This window comes from Vulpes vulpes, chromosome 16, assembly GCF_048418805.1.
Source record: "Vulpes vulpes isolate BD-2025 chromosome 16, VulVul3, whole genome shotgun sequence".
Classification (NCBI taxonomy): Eukaryota; Metazoa; Chordata; class Mammalia; order Carnivora; family Canidae; genus Vulpes; species Vulpes vulpes.
The window spans coordinates 66,643,100-66,658,426 of record NC_132795.1 but is presented as its reverse complement, the minus strand read 5'-3'; the positions used below and the strand labels follow the sequence as shown (position 1 = coordinate 66,658,426).

The window sequence follows — 15,327 nt, the reverse complement described above, 5'->3', positions numbered from 1 at the left end:
TTGTTCTGAATATGCTAAATCAACGAGGCATTATTTCTCTCCACCCTAATGTTTATAATACCTGCAAAATCTAAACACTGTTGTATGCAAACCTGCTTGGAAAGTCTCACTTCCTTCTCCCCCCTGCTTTGCTCTAGGCTACAGAGAGCATCCAAATAGGAAGCTGCAGACACAGTCGGCGGTCATGCAGATGATGAGACTGTGATTGATTTTGCAAATTCTGGCTAGTGCTTCCAAAGAAAGACGCTTCGCGACCATTCCAAGGCCCTAGGGATCCAAGAATGCAACCGGCACACTGAAAATGGCAGCCACCGAAGGGCTGAGGGGAGTCCTTCCAGTCCTTTCTGTCCCAGCTCCAAATTGTTTTCCATGATGGCCTGCAACAGCTCCACCATTGAGACCTACCAGAACTTGCTGCTGAACGGGAGCAATGTGTCCGACTCTGGGGTCCCCCTGGCACCTGCCCCCCTCAGGATATCCTTGGCAATAATCATGATGCTGATGATCGTGGTGGGATTCCTTGGCAACGCCGTGGTCTGCATCATCGTGTACCAGCGGCCAGCCATGCGCTCGGCCATCAACCTGCTGCTGGCCACGCTGGCCTTCTCCGACATCATGCTGTCCCTGTGCTGCATGCCCTTCACCGCTGTCACCCTCATCACCGTCCACTGGCACTTCGGCGATTACTTCTGCCGCCTCTCGGCCACCCTGTACTGGTTTTTCGTCCTGGAGGGCGTGGCCATCCTGCTCATCATCAGCGTGGACCGCTTTCTCATCATCGTGCAGCGCCAGGACAAGCTGAACCCGCGGCGGGCCAAGCGGATCATCGCCGTCTCCTGGGCGCTGTCCTTCTGCGTGGCGGCGCCCTCGCTGGCCGGCCGGACGTTCGTGGAGGTGCCGGCGCGGGCCCCCCAGTGCGTGCTGGGCTACACGGAGCTCCCGGCCGAGCGCGCCTACGTGGTGGCGCTGGTGGTGGCCGTGTTCTTCGTGCCCTTCGGGGTCATGCTGTGCTCCTACCTGTGCATCCTGCACACGGTCCGCAAGAACGCCATTCGCGTGCACAACCAGTCGGACAGCCTGGACCTCAGACAACTCACCCGGGCAGGCCTGCGGCGGCTGCAGCGCCAACAGCAGGTCAGCCTGGACTTGAGCTTCAAGACCAAGGCGTGCACCACCATCCTCATCCTCTTTGTGGGCTTCTCGCTCTGCTGGCTGCCACACTCCGTCTACAGCCTCCTGTCGGTGTTCAGCCGGGGCTTCTACTGCAGCTCCTCCTTCTACACCACCAGCTCCTGCGTCCTGTGGCTCAGCTACCTCAAGTCTGTCTTCAACCCCATCGTCTACTGCTGGAGAATCAAAAAATTCCGTGAGGCCTGCATTGAGCTGCTGCCCCAGACCTTCCAAATCCTCCCCAAAGTGCCTGAGCGGATCCGAAGGAGAATCCAGCCAAGCACAGTCTACGTGTGCAATGAAAACCAGTCGGCGGTGTAAAAGGAAACCTGCAGGTGGAGCACTGCGGACTGGTCCCAGGGCGCATCATGCGTCCCTCCGCTCAGTGGCCGGGTGCCTTGGGTATAGTCAGCGTCTCGGGTGGCTTTGGAAGCACTGGGGTACTCATTTGTTGCTGGATAAGCTGCAGCTCCCAGCTTTGCAAGATGAATGATTTTTGTTTCTCGCAGGGGAAGAGCAGGATTTGAGTCTGATGGAAACAGGAGGATAGTCGAGACAGAGTGGGAGTGGGTGGGCACGTGGGGCAGAAAGTCAGGGAGGGGGGTGGGGAGGAAGGCTCTGTCCAAAGAGCTCCCAGTTCAGCTGCTTCGGAGCAGGTGCCCCGCTCTGAGGCGGGGAACACAGTAGGGATCATCTCACGGGTTCCCACTCATTTCACTTGACGCCAGCGTTCTTCACACGGATTTATGTCTGTGGAGCATAGGAAATGCGCAGGCTTCTTTGTGTTGGTCGGGAATGCGTTTCTGATCACGCCGAATCATCCTTTCTATAAACCAAAATCGCGCGGGGAAGCAGAGTGAGCCCCTGTGTGTTTTCAGTTCCCCCGTGTGACACGTGGGAGGCCTCAGTGGCTCAAAGCCCAGGGCATGATCAGGGGTAGTTCAGCGGGAAATGAGCAGCCCACCCAAGTGGTCCTGCATGGACCCGTCCTCATCCTCTTTGTGGGCTTCTCGCTCTGCCGGCTGCCACACCCCGTCTACAGCCTCCTGTGGGTGTTCAGCCGGGGCTTCTACCGCAGCTCTGCTGGCCTACCTGGCCCCGCCAGCCCTGTCCCCAGCCCGGAGGCCCTTCGCCCTCTCTGTGGGGCCGTGACAGCCCCTCTGCCCCTTCTCTTTTCCCCCACTGTCCCCCGTGCCTCCCTTTGTTTCATGCCATCCATCTGCTGCACAGAAAAAAACCCCACTCCTCCTGTAATCCATCTTTTCAGCAAGTATCTGCAATGACTTGTTTTCAGTTTCAGAAGTGGTCAGTGGGCTTGGTTGGTGTTTCCTCTCCATGTTTGAGGCTGCAGTCTCTGTGAGCTGCCACAAGGATTTCAGTGCTGGGGCGGGCGGGTGGCATCATAAACACCCCCCTGCTGAGTGGGTCCCTGTTGAGCCCTGCCTTCCTCCTACCTCATTCAGACCTGCAGTCTGACTGCTGCTGTCTGGGCTACCTACCCGAGCCTGGGGCCTCTGACCCCACATGGGACTGGGACCCCAGGACTAAAGCTGCCTGGAGGGGACCTTTCTGCTTGTGCCATACACTCGGCCGCTGTGCCCAGGCAGGGCCACCCATCACCACCAGGAGCTTCTGATGCCAGGGGCTGATTTCCAAGTTCAGGCAGGCCACTGAGGCCACAGAGTTCTTGTTATAGTTTCAGATCTGAAGAGAGTGGGAATTTAAGGAGAGTTCAGGAAATCTGATTCCAAGTCTAACTCTGCCAGGAGCTAGTCCTGTGAACATGTTCATTTCACCACACTTCTCTGGGTCTCAGTTTCCCTGTTTGCCCAGTAAGGAAAGAGACCTAGATGATCTCCAACGTCCCCTGCTGTTTCACAGACGCTCGGATTCTAAGTGTGCATGTTTCCTACCTGGAGTCACCAGATCCCCTGCATTTGTTTATTTGCCCATGCAATGAGCATTTATTAAGTGCCTACTAGATGCAAGGCACTGTAGGGAATAGGGATGAATAAGGCATGGGCTGTGATGAAAAACAGTTGTCCGGTTTATTTCAGGATAATTGTCACTTGAATTTGGTCTAACAGCACAGAAGCTCTCTTTTTGTCTCTTTCCTCATTTCCTTTCCAAGATTGTGTTAAGAGGCCAACTCTGCATTCTAATGCTCTCTTCCTGTGATACTCGTGCCAGAGGCAAAGAGAGAACATGATTTACATTAATCTAAGCCCAGAGGAAGGTCTGTTGAGGAAATAATTGCCACTTTCTCACCAACTCCCCCATCTGTCTATATGCAGATAAGAGAAAGAGAGAGAGAGAGACTTCTGAAGACTTGCAGTTGGCCTGTGATTGAATGAGGTGGATCCTGTCAACTCTAGTGCACCAGGCAGGGTTGGGGGATTTGCCTTCAGTTCCCACAAGATGAGTTGCATGGCCTTAGTGGTATCCAAGAGCACAGCCAGCACACCCAGGGTCACAGCCACAGGGCCCTCTCCTCTGGTGGGCATTCAAGGGAATGTTTTTCAGGAGCAAAAGAGATATCACAAACTGAATGAAGGTATCAAAATTTATATATCAGTGTTCTATGATGTATGTTGTACAGTAACATATATGTTTTAAAGTAATAATTTTGTATATATTTTAAATAAAGTATTATTGCTCTTTCAGTGTACAAGACTGTGTTCTTACTAGAATTAGCACCACGGCTGTGAATAGTAAACCACCATCTGGTGTCTAACACCTCCTAGGACGAAACAGCTTCAGGAAATCTAGAACCTTGACTAACCAAGTCAAGGTTACTAACCAAGCTGGAATGACTAAAGGAAGTTAACAATAAGATGACAATGGGGAGACTATTTGATCAATGGGGGGGGTCACAACCTGGGTTCCCATTTTTTTAAAACAAATCATAGCGCCACTAAGTAACTCCAGCTGGTCAGTCTTCACCTCCAGTCTGCCACCTTCAGAATTCTCTCCAGCCTCGCTGAACTTTTAATGAACTTTGCTTTCCTAAAACAGTGCATGAGGACCAAGTTCTTATCTCCTTCCCCCAGACATGCAGGGCAAGGGCAAGTGGTGCTTATGGACTTTTAGTTTACATCTTCTCTTTAGCCCTGAGGCTCCTGAATTTTTTTCTGTGGGGCCTGGGCAGCAACTGAATACCTATCTCAGAAGCTCCTTGGGAGGGCCTCACCTCAGAAAATGAAACACAAATACACCTCAGAAGTGTCATCCTAATTCTTGCTACCCCGAAAAATCCACTGCCTTTTTCTCTTGAGTCTTGATGCCTGTTGCTGGCGTGAAATGAAAGTAAAGTTTCTCTTCGACATTCTGACAACCAAGCCAAGCAACAAAAGTCTAGATCAATTCCTCCTTTGCTATTCTGACCCCTGGGAATATTTTCCCCAACGTGAATTATAGCACATGTTGTCTTGGACTAAAAAACCTACTATGGGGGGCGCCTGGGTGGCTCAGTCAGTTAAGCATCTGCCTTTGGCTCAGGCCATGATCTCAGGGTCCTGGGATGGAGCCCCATGTGGACTCCCTGCTCAGCAGAGAGTCTGCTTCTCCCTCTCCCTCTGCCCTCCCTCTGCTCATGCTCTCTCTCTCACTCTCTCAAATTAAAAGCAAACAAACCCACTATGTTAAGACTTTCCTACATTGCCCTGCTTGCCTGAGCAGATAGTGATGGGCAGGGTATGGGCGCTATCTCTGAACCTCTGAAATAGCAGGAGTGCCCAGAGGTTGGGTTTTCACTCTTATGGAAACACATGGGCCGTGGAGGGGGAAGGACATGTTTTCTGGAATGGGACAGTCCAAACCCAGGGCCGCCATGCTCTCCATGTGATTTGGAGCAAGATGTAGAGCATTTGCGCACCTCGGCTTCCTCATGTCCTACACGGCAGGATCCTCCAGCCAGGGGGTCTCTCTGAAGAATAAAGGAAATAATGTGTATAAAGGATTTAGCACAGGCCTGGTCCACGGAGAGGCTGATTATATGGTGGCAATACCGGTCACAGTTGTTCTGCTAACTTGCTCTATGGCTAAGGTTTGTCCTTTTTGGGCAAGGGTAGAAATCTGTTTAAGAGGCTTGGCTGTTCAGTCCACATCCTAAGATTTCAGGGTTCAGCTGACAAGAACACAGTATCCACGAGAGCTGGGAGCATGGGTGGGCTTAACGTCAGAGAGCAAACTTCTTGGGGCACCTGGATGGCTCAGTCCGTTGAGCATCTGACTTGATTTTGGCTCATGTCATGATCTCAGGGTCTCTGGAACCAGCCCCCCATCAGGCTCCATGCTGGGCTCAGAGTCTCCTTGAGATTCTCTTCTCCTCTCCCTCTGCTCCTCCTCCCACTCTCCTCTCTCTCTCTCTCTCTCATAAATACATACATAAATAAAATCTTTAAAACAATAACCTTGTTTCCCTCTCCTTGAGGTCCAGGGCAGCTGGGTGGGTTCCCTGCTCATGGAGTTGCTCAACTCAGGTTCCTTCTATGGCACTGTCCTCATCTTTGTGGTGAATTTTGGTTGGAGTCAGGGCTCTGTTTGGCTCCTGAGGAAAGGAATGGTGGGATAAGACCCCTGGTTTTCAGCTGCCAGGAGCCAAGTCAAATGACCACAGCCAGCTGCAAAGGAGGCTAGGAAATGGAGTCCCTGGTCAGAGGACCTGGGCCCAGCTACAGCTTTCTTAGCATGGAAGGGGAGAGGATTCGGTGGATTCTTAGCAGTTTCTGCCAAAATGTCACACAATTTTGAAAAACAAGGGATCCTAGCTGACGTACCAATTCTGAAATCCTCAGCACAAATTTCACAGGTGAAGTTGTAAAATAAACACACCTCTATCCCATCCACCCAAGAAGGTGCCTCTCTACCTCTAGCCCTCAACACATAGGGACCTACATCCACTGAGAAGTACTGCTCGAATTTATGCCTGGCCTAAGAAGATAAAGCTGCCACATTTAATCTTTCAGACACAGAAGGGAGACAGGAAAGCTAAACTCTTTGAAAATTTGCAGCCACAAAGGGGAATAAATTTTGGTCAAGATAAAAAAAAAATTACTATTTAAAACAACAGTCAAGGGGCACCTGGGTGGCTCAGTGGTTGAGCATCTGCCTTCAACTCAGTTTATAATCCCAGGGTCCTGGGATGGAGGCCCACATTGGGCTCCCCACAGGGAGCCTGCCTTCTCTGTCTGTCCTTCATGAATAGATAAATAAAATCTTTAAAAATAAATAAACTAAACAACAGTCAACAGTGATTGAGAACAACTCTGCTTAAGAATTTAATTATGTTCAAGGCAAAAGTATAATATCAAAGTTTTGCCTAGTGTATGGTGGAGACTAGCTCCACTAGGGCAAGGTGGACCAACAGGCAGTGTGGGCGGGCGCTCAGGCCAGGATGACCCAATGTAACTACTCACAAAAAGGGAGGGCCTGGGGACCCCAGTTGGGAGTTTCACATCTGGATCCTGCAAGAATAAAGAGGTTGGGATGCAAAAGCATAGCGTTCTGTGTGTGTGCGTGCACATGCGTGTGCCCCTGTGTTATATTGGGCAGGCATCCAAGGTTACTTTAGCAGTCTGCCTTCTGCTCTCTCATCTTTCATCCTGGAGAAGCAGGGGACAGGTGTCCTAGGAACAAGAGGAATGCCCAACATTGCCTGGTTCAGAGAATGAAACGGGAGGGGCTGCAGCACAGATTTTTTTTTTTCTTCTAATTTTTCTGATAGGAACAGAAAAAACTTACCTGTATGACCAGAACTTGACCTTCTTGCCATCAGAAATCTGAGGCAAGTTGAGCCTTCTGAGGTGCTCCCATGAATGCCTGAAGATCCCTTGAGGTCCAGTAGGTAAGACAGATCCCTTGCACTGGATCTGGGCCTTCCAGCTTCCCTGCGCTCTTTCCTGCTGCCTCTGGCAACTGCTAGCCCTTTGCCGATCATGGCAGTGGAGGGAAAAAATAGCCAAGCTCACGTCTGGAAGCATTTTTAAAGACAGGTTTGCTGCTCCTTCCTAATTGTCCTTTGGGGGACTATATGTCTCATTTCTCCTTTCATTAAAGGGCTGCCGACCTAGCCCCCTGTCACACTATTTTGCTGTAGTGTCACGATGTCTTCCAATGTTGTATTAAACCATGAAGAAAGGATTACCATAAAAGACCAACAAGATGGAACAATTTAAAATATGCATAGGGAAAAATGGGAAGCTGAATTTGCTTTCAAAGCGTGAACAAAGGCAATAGGGAAACATGAGAAATGGGAAGCTCTTTCTCCACAAGGCTTTCCATACTTTCTGGAATTTGCTGGGCCTCTTTGGAAGCAGTCCAGGCTATTCAGAAGGCACCTCCCCCTTGGTGGGGAGCCCTGGGGCTTCAGATAGGCAGCCACCTCAGGCCTGCACCGTGGTTGTGGGCACTTCTGGCCTTCACTCTGGCTGTTTCCCCATTCCCCTTACATAGTGATTATGTCCCACAAGATTTTGTCACAAGGAGTTAGATCTCTGTTATACTTCCCGTGAGCCTCTTCTGCCTACAGGTCCTCTTCATTCCCTGGCCTGCTCCTCTGGTTTTCTTGGATCTTCTCATAATGCAATAAGGAGATATGAGTAAGCTTTTAATTAGACAAGAGGGGATCCTAATTTATTAAAGTTTAGATTTATATTCTGTAGAAGAATTATATATTCTCCATCCTTAGGAATAAATTTCTCTAGTTTTAGGAAAAGTTATAAAAGATCAGGGCCCGGGTTGGCTCAGTCAGTTAAGGGTCTAACTCTTGATTTTGGCTCAGGTCATGATCTCAGGGTTGTGACACTGAGCCCCAGCTCAGGCTCTGCACTGGGTGTGGAACCTGCTTAAGATTCTCTCTCTCTTTCCTTCTCTCCCTCCTTTCCACTCCTGTTCACTTTCTCTTTCTCTCTCTAAAAGAATTAAGTAAAAGTTATAAATATCATATCTATTAATTTTTTCAATTATAGATTTTTCAATTATAATTTTCTGCTTATAGAAATGAAAATGAGACTTGGATTTTTTTTTTTACTCCAACACAAAGAAAATTAAACATTTTCTAAACTTGCATAATAAAAATCCACAATTGTATTTTTATGTAAGAAATAGAAAAAAAATAGAGGGCACCTGGGTGGCTCAGTGGTTGAGCATCTGCCTTTGGCTCAGGTCGTGATCCTGGGGTCCTGGGATTAAGTCGTACATCGGGCTCCCCGAAGGGAGCCTGCTTCTCCCTCTGCCTATGTCTCTGCCTCTCTCTGTGTCTCTCATGAATAAATAGAATCTTTAAAAAATTTTTTTTAAAAGGAATGTAAAAAATGTGTATTTTCTTTTGCAAAGTTCAGATCATGTAATACCACACTACAACTTCACAGCCTAGTTTTTTCTTGTGGATTTTTGTTTGTTTGTTTGTTTTTGTTTTTTCAAAGTGCTTTCTGCTGACTGGAAGTTTCCCATTGTGTGGATGCACCACAAGCTAAGTAACTGATGTACTCTTTTTTTTTGTGCATTTTTTACATTTTTCATTATTTTTAAAAAATGTTGTAATGAACATCTTTGGCATAAATTTCTCTGCCAAGCTACTATTTTCTTAAAGTAAATTTTAAAAGTGGAATGGGCAGCTTTTTGTGCAATAATATATATATAATTTCATTATATATTACATTATGTAAATATATGTATTATAATATATATAATTATATATATATTTTTAGAAAGTGTGTGGCAATTTATTTTCTCACCGGTTGTGCTTAAGAATTACCAACAACTGGGACGCCTGGGTGGCTCAGTGATTGAGCATCTGCCTTCGGCTTAGGTCATGATTCTGGAGTCCTGGGATCAAGTCCCACATCGGGCTCCCCACAGGGAGCCTGCTTCTCCCTCTGCCTGTGTCTCTGCCTCTCTCTCTGTGTTTCTCATGGATAAATAAATAAAATATTTAAAAAAAAAAAAAAAGAATTACCAACAACCTGAAAGAGTGTATGGGCAGGTCATGAAACACTTCTCATTAACCACCAATGGGCCCTATGCCTACGAGCTGGGCAGAGGCTCCTTTGGGCATCAGCTCCATCATAAATTGGGGCGTGGAGGTAGCTGGCAGAGCCAACAGGCGTCTGTCGTGACTGAGGAGGCATGTACAAGAACACTGCAGTTGTGCGATAGTTAAGGCCAATTAATATGTATTCACTGATTCCATATAGAACGGAGTCACAGAAATAACTGTTAAAGCCATTCTACCTCTCCAGAAACCAATTTGGGCTGAAAGGATTATTTGTAGCAAGTGCAGGCCAACTCGAGTCAGCCAGACTCAAGAGACCCTTTGAACACAGAGAAGTCTGGCTGGCTGGCAGGCTGGGCCTAGGAAGCATGTCCAGACCATTCTATTTTCCATTCCCCACCTTTATGTGACTCTGAGGCAACCTTTTCTACCCTGCTGTACAAAGCATATTAAGTATTTAAGTTCAATTCTCTGAGCTGGGAGGCAGAGTAGAATACAATTGAGACTGCCCGGGTGGCTGCATGCAAAGGATGTGTTAACCACATCTCTTATTTTCTATCTTCCGATGCTTTGACATTGTGGCCTTACTGCCAGTGGAGACACTGCCACTCCCAGGGCTAGCTAATTCCCAGAGTACCCAAATTGCCTATCGGGCATCTCTTAAATGCAAAACAGCAATCCAGATCTTAAATCTCCTTAATGCAAAACCCCACATCACCTCCTTGAGGCTCCCACGCCCCCGCTGCTTTCTACCTCCGCTGCTTACCCCCGAGCCTGGGACTAGACAACCAGGGACGGCCTCTACACCCCAGAGCCTCCTCAAATCATTCAAGCCTGTTTCCCCTGCCTCACCCATTCCTTCCCTGGGAGACCACAAGAAAGACCCTTGCCTGCTGCACCCACCCTCTCCTGGAGCATCGTGACTACCCTGGGGACTCCTTGTGCAACCCTAGGCCACGGCATGGCCCCTCCTCTTGGGGACCGAGTATAAAAACTACCTTTTCAATTGCCATCATCTCCTGGTCTGCTGGCTTTCCTCTACCTCTAGTTGTCTATTAATACACATTTTAAAATAAAGGATTCTCCAAATAAACTCGCTAAAACAGTTTGTGTTGTGGTCTTTTGGGAGCTCTTTCCAGTGTCATTAAAACTATGTAAAGATGAAGAGGCAAAATCCTAGATGCAGATGTTGGCAGTGGATACCCTGGTGTATTGGGACAGTTGGTCATTTCACAGCACAAACACTGGCATGTTTCCTTCTGCTGAGAAGCAGGCTGAAGCCTCAGCCCCAGCGTCATCTGTCACCCTTCCCTGCCTGCTTTCCAGGCTGCAGTCAAACTGAGTCTCTATTTTCAAGGTGCTCAACCATCCCACTTACCTTCCAGCTTGGCTCTGCTCTTCCCTCTGGCTGGAGCACTTCCTTTCTGACCGAGGGTTCACAGGTGCTGCGGGTATACCTGCCTCCTCTTGGCATTTGTCCCGCTGTGTTCTAAGTATCCCTAAGGTGAACTCTAGCAGGGCCAAGACCAGATGTGTCTCTTTCACTGTTTTGTTTTGTTTTTTAAAGATTTATTTATTTGAAGTGGAGTAGGAGGGGCAGAGAGAAGACCAAGCAGACTCCCCACTGAATGTGGAGCCCAATGCGGAGCTCCATCCCAGGACGCTGAGATCCTGACCTGAGCCCAAACCAAGAATTGGATGCTTAATTAACTGAGCCACCCAGGCACCCCTTTTATCACTGTTTTATCCACAGAGCTTAGCACAATACCTGGCGCATAGCAGTCTTCCAACATAGGCTTGAGGGATGAATGAATGATTGAATATATGACTAAATGAAAACATGAATCGAAACAGGAAAACCTCATTAAATTGGCATTAAAACGTCATTAAATACAGTTCCTGGTAACGTGAGGCCTTTATCCCCTCCGCGCCTTCCTCTGGCAAGGTTGGTTCTGTTTCTGCACGTGCTTGAGCAGGACAGTAACTTGCAGTCACCATGGCTGCGATTGCCAGAGAAGGGACCCTAGCCGCTCCCCACCGAGGACAGCCCTGCACAGCATCCACGAAGAGAGCCTTCCATCCTCCCGGCCCACTGGATGTGCATCCAGGCACAGCCCTGGTGGGTTAGGAAGAGCTGAGTTTCCCTGTCAGCTGCAATGAAGCAGCTCATTTTCTTTTCTTTTTTTTCTTAGAAGCTCATTTTCTACTATTTTCCATAAACATGAGGTATCTGGAAATTATACCAGTAGGTGCACAAATCCGAATTTGGCCCATTGCCCACACGTTGCCAATGTTCCACTGCATGAGATTGCAGTTACGGGAGCAAAGATGATGCTCGTGCACTCCATGTGCCTTCCCCAGTGATGACATAGCCTTTGCTGTGGATGACCCAGAATGTAGGTGTGCAGTGCAGCTGCAGAAACGTGCTAGAATTCCCTGGCCCCAAGACTCCTCGTGGCAGCGGAAGGAATTGGACTGAAGTGAATAGGCTGGTTGCCACTTGCTGTGGTAGCTTCCCTGCTTCCCATGTTTGGAGGAAGTAGAGAATGCCACCGCTCACCATCCCAGACCCGGACACATACAACACACACTGTCCACACTGCCTGTCGCTTTCTTGCTCTCGCAGGAAAGCAAGGAAGAAAATGCCCCCTTCCTACCCAGTGTTTGGCTTCATCAGGCTCCACACTCCTGGGACCTACTGGGAAAAGGAACTGGACCCATAGTATCTGGAACAACAGCCTAAGAAGGGGCCTGACCAGGGGTCTGGGAGCCACCAACCCTCCTTCCTTCCCGATGTTCCAGAGATTTGTGTAAGGAATACTTGGGAAAACCGTGGATGCCGTGCACACCTTCAGTAGAAGGCCTGCTAAGGAAGCCCCCGTGTCCCCACTTGCCTGCTGTCAGATGCTCTGGCCTGTCGGGAAGTTGCTCTGGCTTTGGCCACTTTCTCCTATAGGCTAGTCTGGCCTGTTTCTGAATCAGCTCTATGCTGACCCTTGCAGATGAAGAGTATCACTTTGTAATGGGGAAAGGTTTGTGTCTTGCTTGTGGACAAAGAGCTGTGCTGATGTTGAACCCATTTTCAAAGGGCCCACATAAGGGGACTCGTGAGCCTTGTTTGTAGGTCTGTTTTAACGCAGCCAAAGAGGTTAGGACAGTAAATGGATGACCTTTAGATGGTTGGCATAGGGTTCTACCTTACATGTTGATAAGGATATATAAAGTGACAATTCTAATTTCATATAAAATCAGTATCAGTAAATGGTCTTCTGTACACACACTTTGTGTAACTACATATACTACTTAAAAGCCATGAAACTGATTACTACTCAGCCTTAAAAAGGAAGGAGGCACTGTGGTACATGGGTGGATTTTGGGGACTTTATGCTGAGTGCGATACACCAGTCACAAAAGGACAAATACTGTGGCTTATAGGAGGACCCTAGTAGTCCAGTTCATAGAGCCAGAAAGTAGAATGGGGGTTCTGAGGGGCTGGGGAAAGAGGGTGGAGAGTTAGTGTTTAATGGGCACAGAGTTACAGTTTGGGAAGAGGAAAGCGTTCTGGAGATGGTGGTGAGGGATCTGTGAATGTACTTAATGCCACTGGACCATACACTGAAAAATAATGATAAAATGGCAAATTCTGTTATGTATATTTTATAATTTAAAAAATCCATGAAAATGGCAAGAAGACTAAGACATGAAAAACATATTGACATACAGCCATTATTAGTAATATGGTAACTTTTTTTGATAGGAAATTGAGTTTGATTATCACTCATAATAAAAAAGTAAACACATTCCTGTAAATTAAGTGAAAGCAAAAAAAAAAAAAATTCAAATGACTTTAGATGTGTACAACTAGGAAGGAACCTGCTAATTCTAAAGAAAGCCAAAGTTTAGCATTTTGGTTTATTTGCAAGCTTAAGTGAACAGTTGACTGTAAATCTGCAATGTATTGAAAAATACTTTAGAAATAGTTGTGGGAGTTGACACCGTGCTGGCAGCAGAGGTGGGAGGGGTGGTGGGCAGTCCCGCTATGCTAATTTTACTGTACACACTTAGTGCTCTAGGTAAATCTCTGACACATGCGGATGAGAAAGGTAGAGGCTGGGATGAGTCAGTCAGATGGGTACCAATGGTGCCACACACTATGTATTGAAGCTTACAAGGCTCTGAGATGAGGCTGGGTATCTGCCTCCCTAGCTTAGTTGGGGACACTAAATGAAAAACTTGTCAAGTGAGACAAATGGACTACATTCACTAGAGGAAGATGACCCTAACCGTAAAGGACTATGGGAGAGCTAGGGCACAGCCTGAGATCCAAGAGCCTCTGGGGCCACATTTGGTCTCAAAGGCTGGACCATACCCACTTCACTCCTCTGCCCTGATTTCCCGAAGGATCCCCAGATACCACCCAGTTCCAGCTCCAGTCTACAGATGACGCCACCAAGGTCTAGGGGATGTGACCAGCCAAGGCCCTCAGCTGGGTGTGTCAGAGCCCAACGAGACCCAGGGTCCCTGGAGTCCAGTGATGACATCTTCCTTTCGCACCTGGCCTGTTGAGCTGCACGTGGTGCTTCTGGGCCCACTTGCCACATGTCTCATTTAACTAATCTACAGCTCTGGACTGCAGACTGAATTATAGCTATTTGTTTCCCTTCTCTGGCTGCAAGCTAAAGAAATGCAGGCTTCATTAATTCCCATGCTTATCACTGAACAAGGTATTAACAAGCTTTTAGATGGCGCTCCAGCCATTTAACGTTTTTGAGGTGAAAGGGCCTCTAGTCCATATGGTCTAGATTCTTGTACATTTTCATTTCAGATGCTAAGACTGACAGATCTGCTACAAGCAAATGGGGTGTTAGTTGGTATCTAATTAATCTAACACAAGTCACAGCCCATTTCACGGAGTCAGGCACCAGTCTTTGCTTCTACCAACAGCCACATTTAGGACAACAGTTTACACTCTTTTTCTCTGTCAGCCACTTGGCCTTGTAATATTCTGGTAGGCAGTGTGAATCTACCACTTTGCCCTTTCTAGTCGGGTTTGTAAGCTTAAGGACCCATTCATTCATTCATTCATTCAGAGAGAGCATATGATCAGGACAGGGAGGAGCAGAGGGAGAGAGAGAATCCCAAGCAGGCTCCACATCCAGCATGGAGCCCAATGCAGGACTCGGTCTCACGACCCTGAGATCATGACCTGAGCCAAAATCAAGAACAGGATGTTTAACCGACTGAGCCACTCAGGCACCCCTATGCATCCCACTTTTAATCTTCAATATGCTAAGAGCCACAGGATCCCAAAAATACAGAAAAAAGAGGATATTAAACTTGTTGCTTCATGATTTTCTGAAAGCGGCAGCACCACTGTTTGAATACCCCAGTCAACCCTGGGTTGATTATGGGTTTTGTGGTTGGTGGAACACTGGGAGGGTAACGCTGTCGGCAGGGACTAGAGTTCTTGATTTTGTCCTCGCAACAAAATCACCCACCAACCTGTGCCTCAGTTCCTTCAACCTGAGATACAGATGACACCTAACATCTCACCTCTACTATCAGCCACACGTATTTGGAATTTACCAGCCCAGCCGGCATGCAGAATAGGGTTAGAGCACAGCCTCTCCTCAGGGCTGGCACAGCGCCTGGAATGAAAAAGAGCAACCAGGGAACACATGGTGAAATTCATTCCACAGGGTTTCTCAAAGACCTGCTACAAAAAAAATTCTAGGGATGAAGTAAAATTTAAAAGGTGAAACAAAGAAATAAAAAAGTTCTATTCCTTGAATATGTTCAGAGTTAGAAATATAAGGGCCACAGTCTTACTTAAAGGGCATTTGGCTAAAAGATGAAGGATGTGAGAAGTTACCAGAAATCTCCTCTGCTAAATTCCTTAGGGTATGATGGATGCGAAGGTAACAAATGTCAAGGGGCACCTTGAAAATATGCAGGAGATAAATTCAGAAGTAGATCGTTTAAAATTCAGTAAAGTAATATCAAAGAATTTAAGGGGCGGCCAATGCAAGTCCCCTGCAGGTGCTGGGAGGAGCCATAAGGTCCAGGTAAGTTCCAGAACACCTTTGGCTAGGTATTGTGCAAGTGGAAACCATCACTTCGCCAAGATAATTTTTATTAAAAAAAAAAAAATTACAGAAAGAACA

General features: G+C 47.6%; 1 protein-coding gene across 4 annotated transcripts in view; it reads left to right on the top strand.

The window, feature by feature from the left end:
* Positions 1-3,836, top strand: part of GPR45 (G protein-coupled receptor 45) — an 82,430-nt gene extending 78,594 nt beyond the window's left edge. For all 4 annotated transcript variants that reach the window (XM_072743114.1, XM_072743112.1, XM_072743111.1 and 1 more), the window contains one exon: positions 138-3,836. In XM_072743114.1, coding sequence (XP_072599215.1) covers positions 370-1,491 — 1,122 coding nt within the window. In that variant the 5' untranslated portion in view covers positions 138-369 and the 3' untranslated portion in view covers positions 1,492-3,836. The remainder of the gene's footprint in view (positions 1-137) is intronic.
* The last annotated feature ends 11,491 nt before the right edge of the window (positions 3,837-15,327 follow it).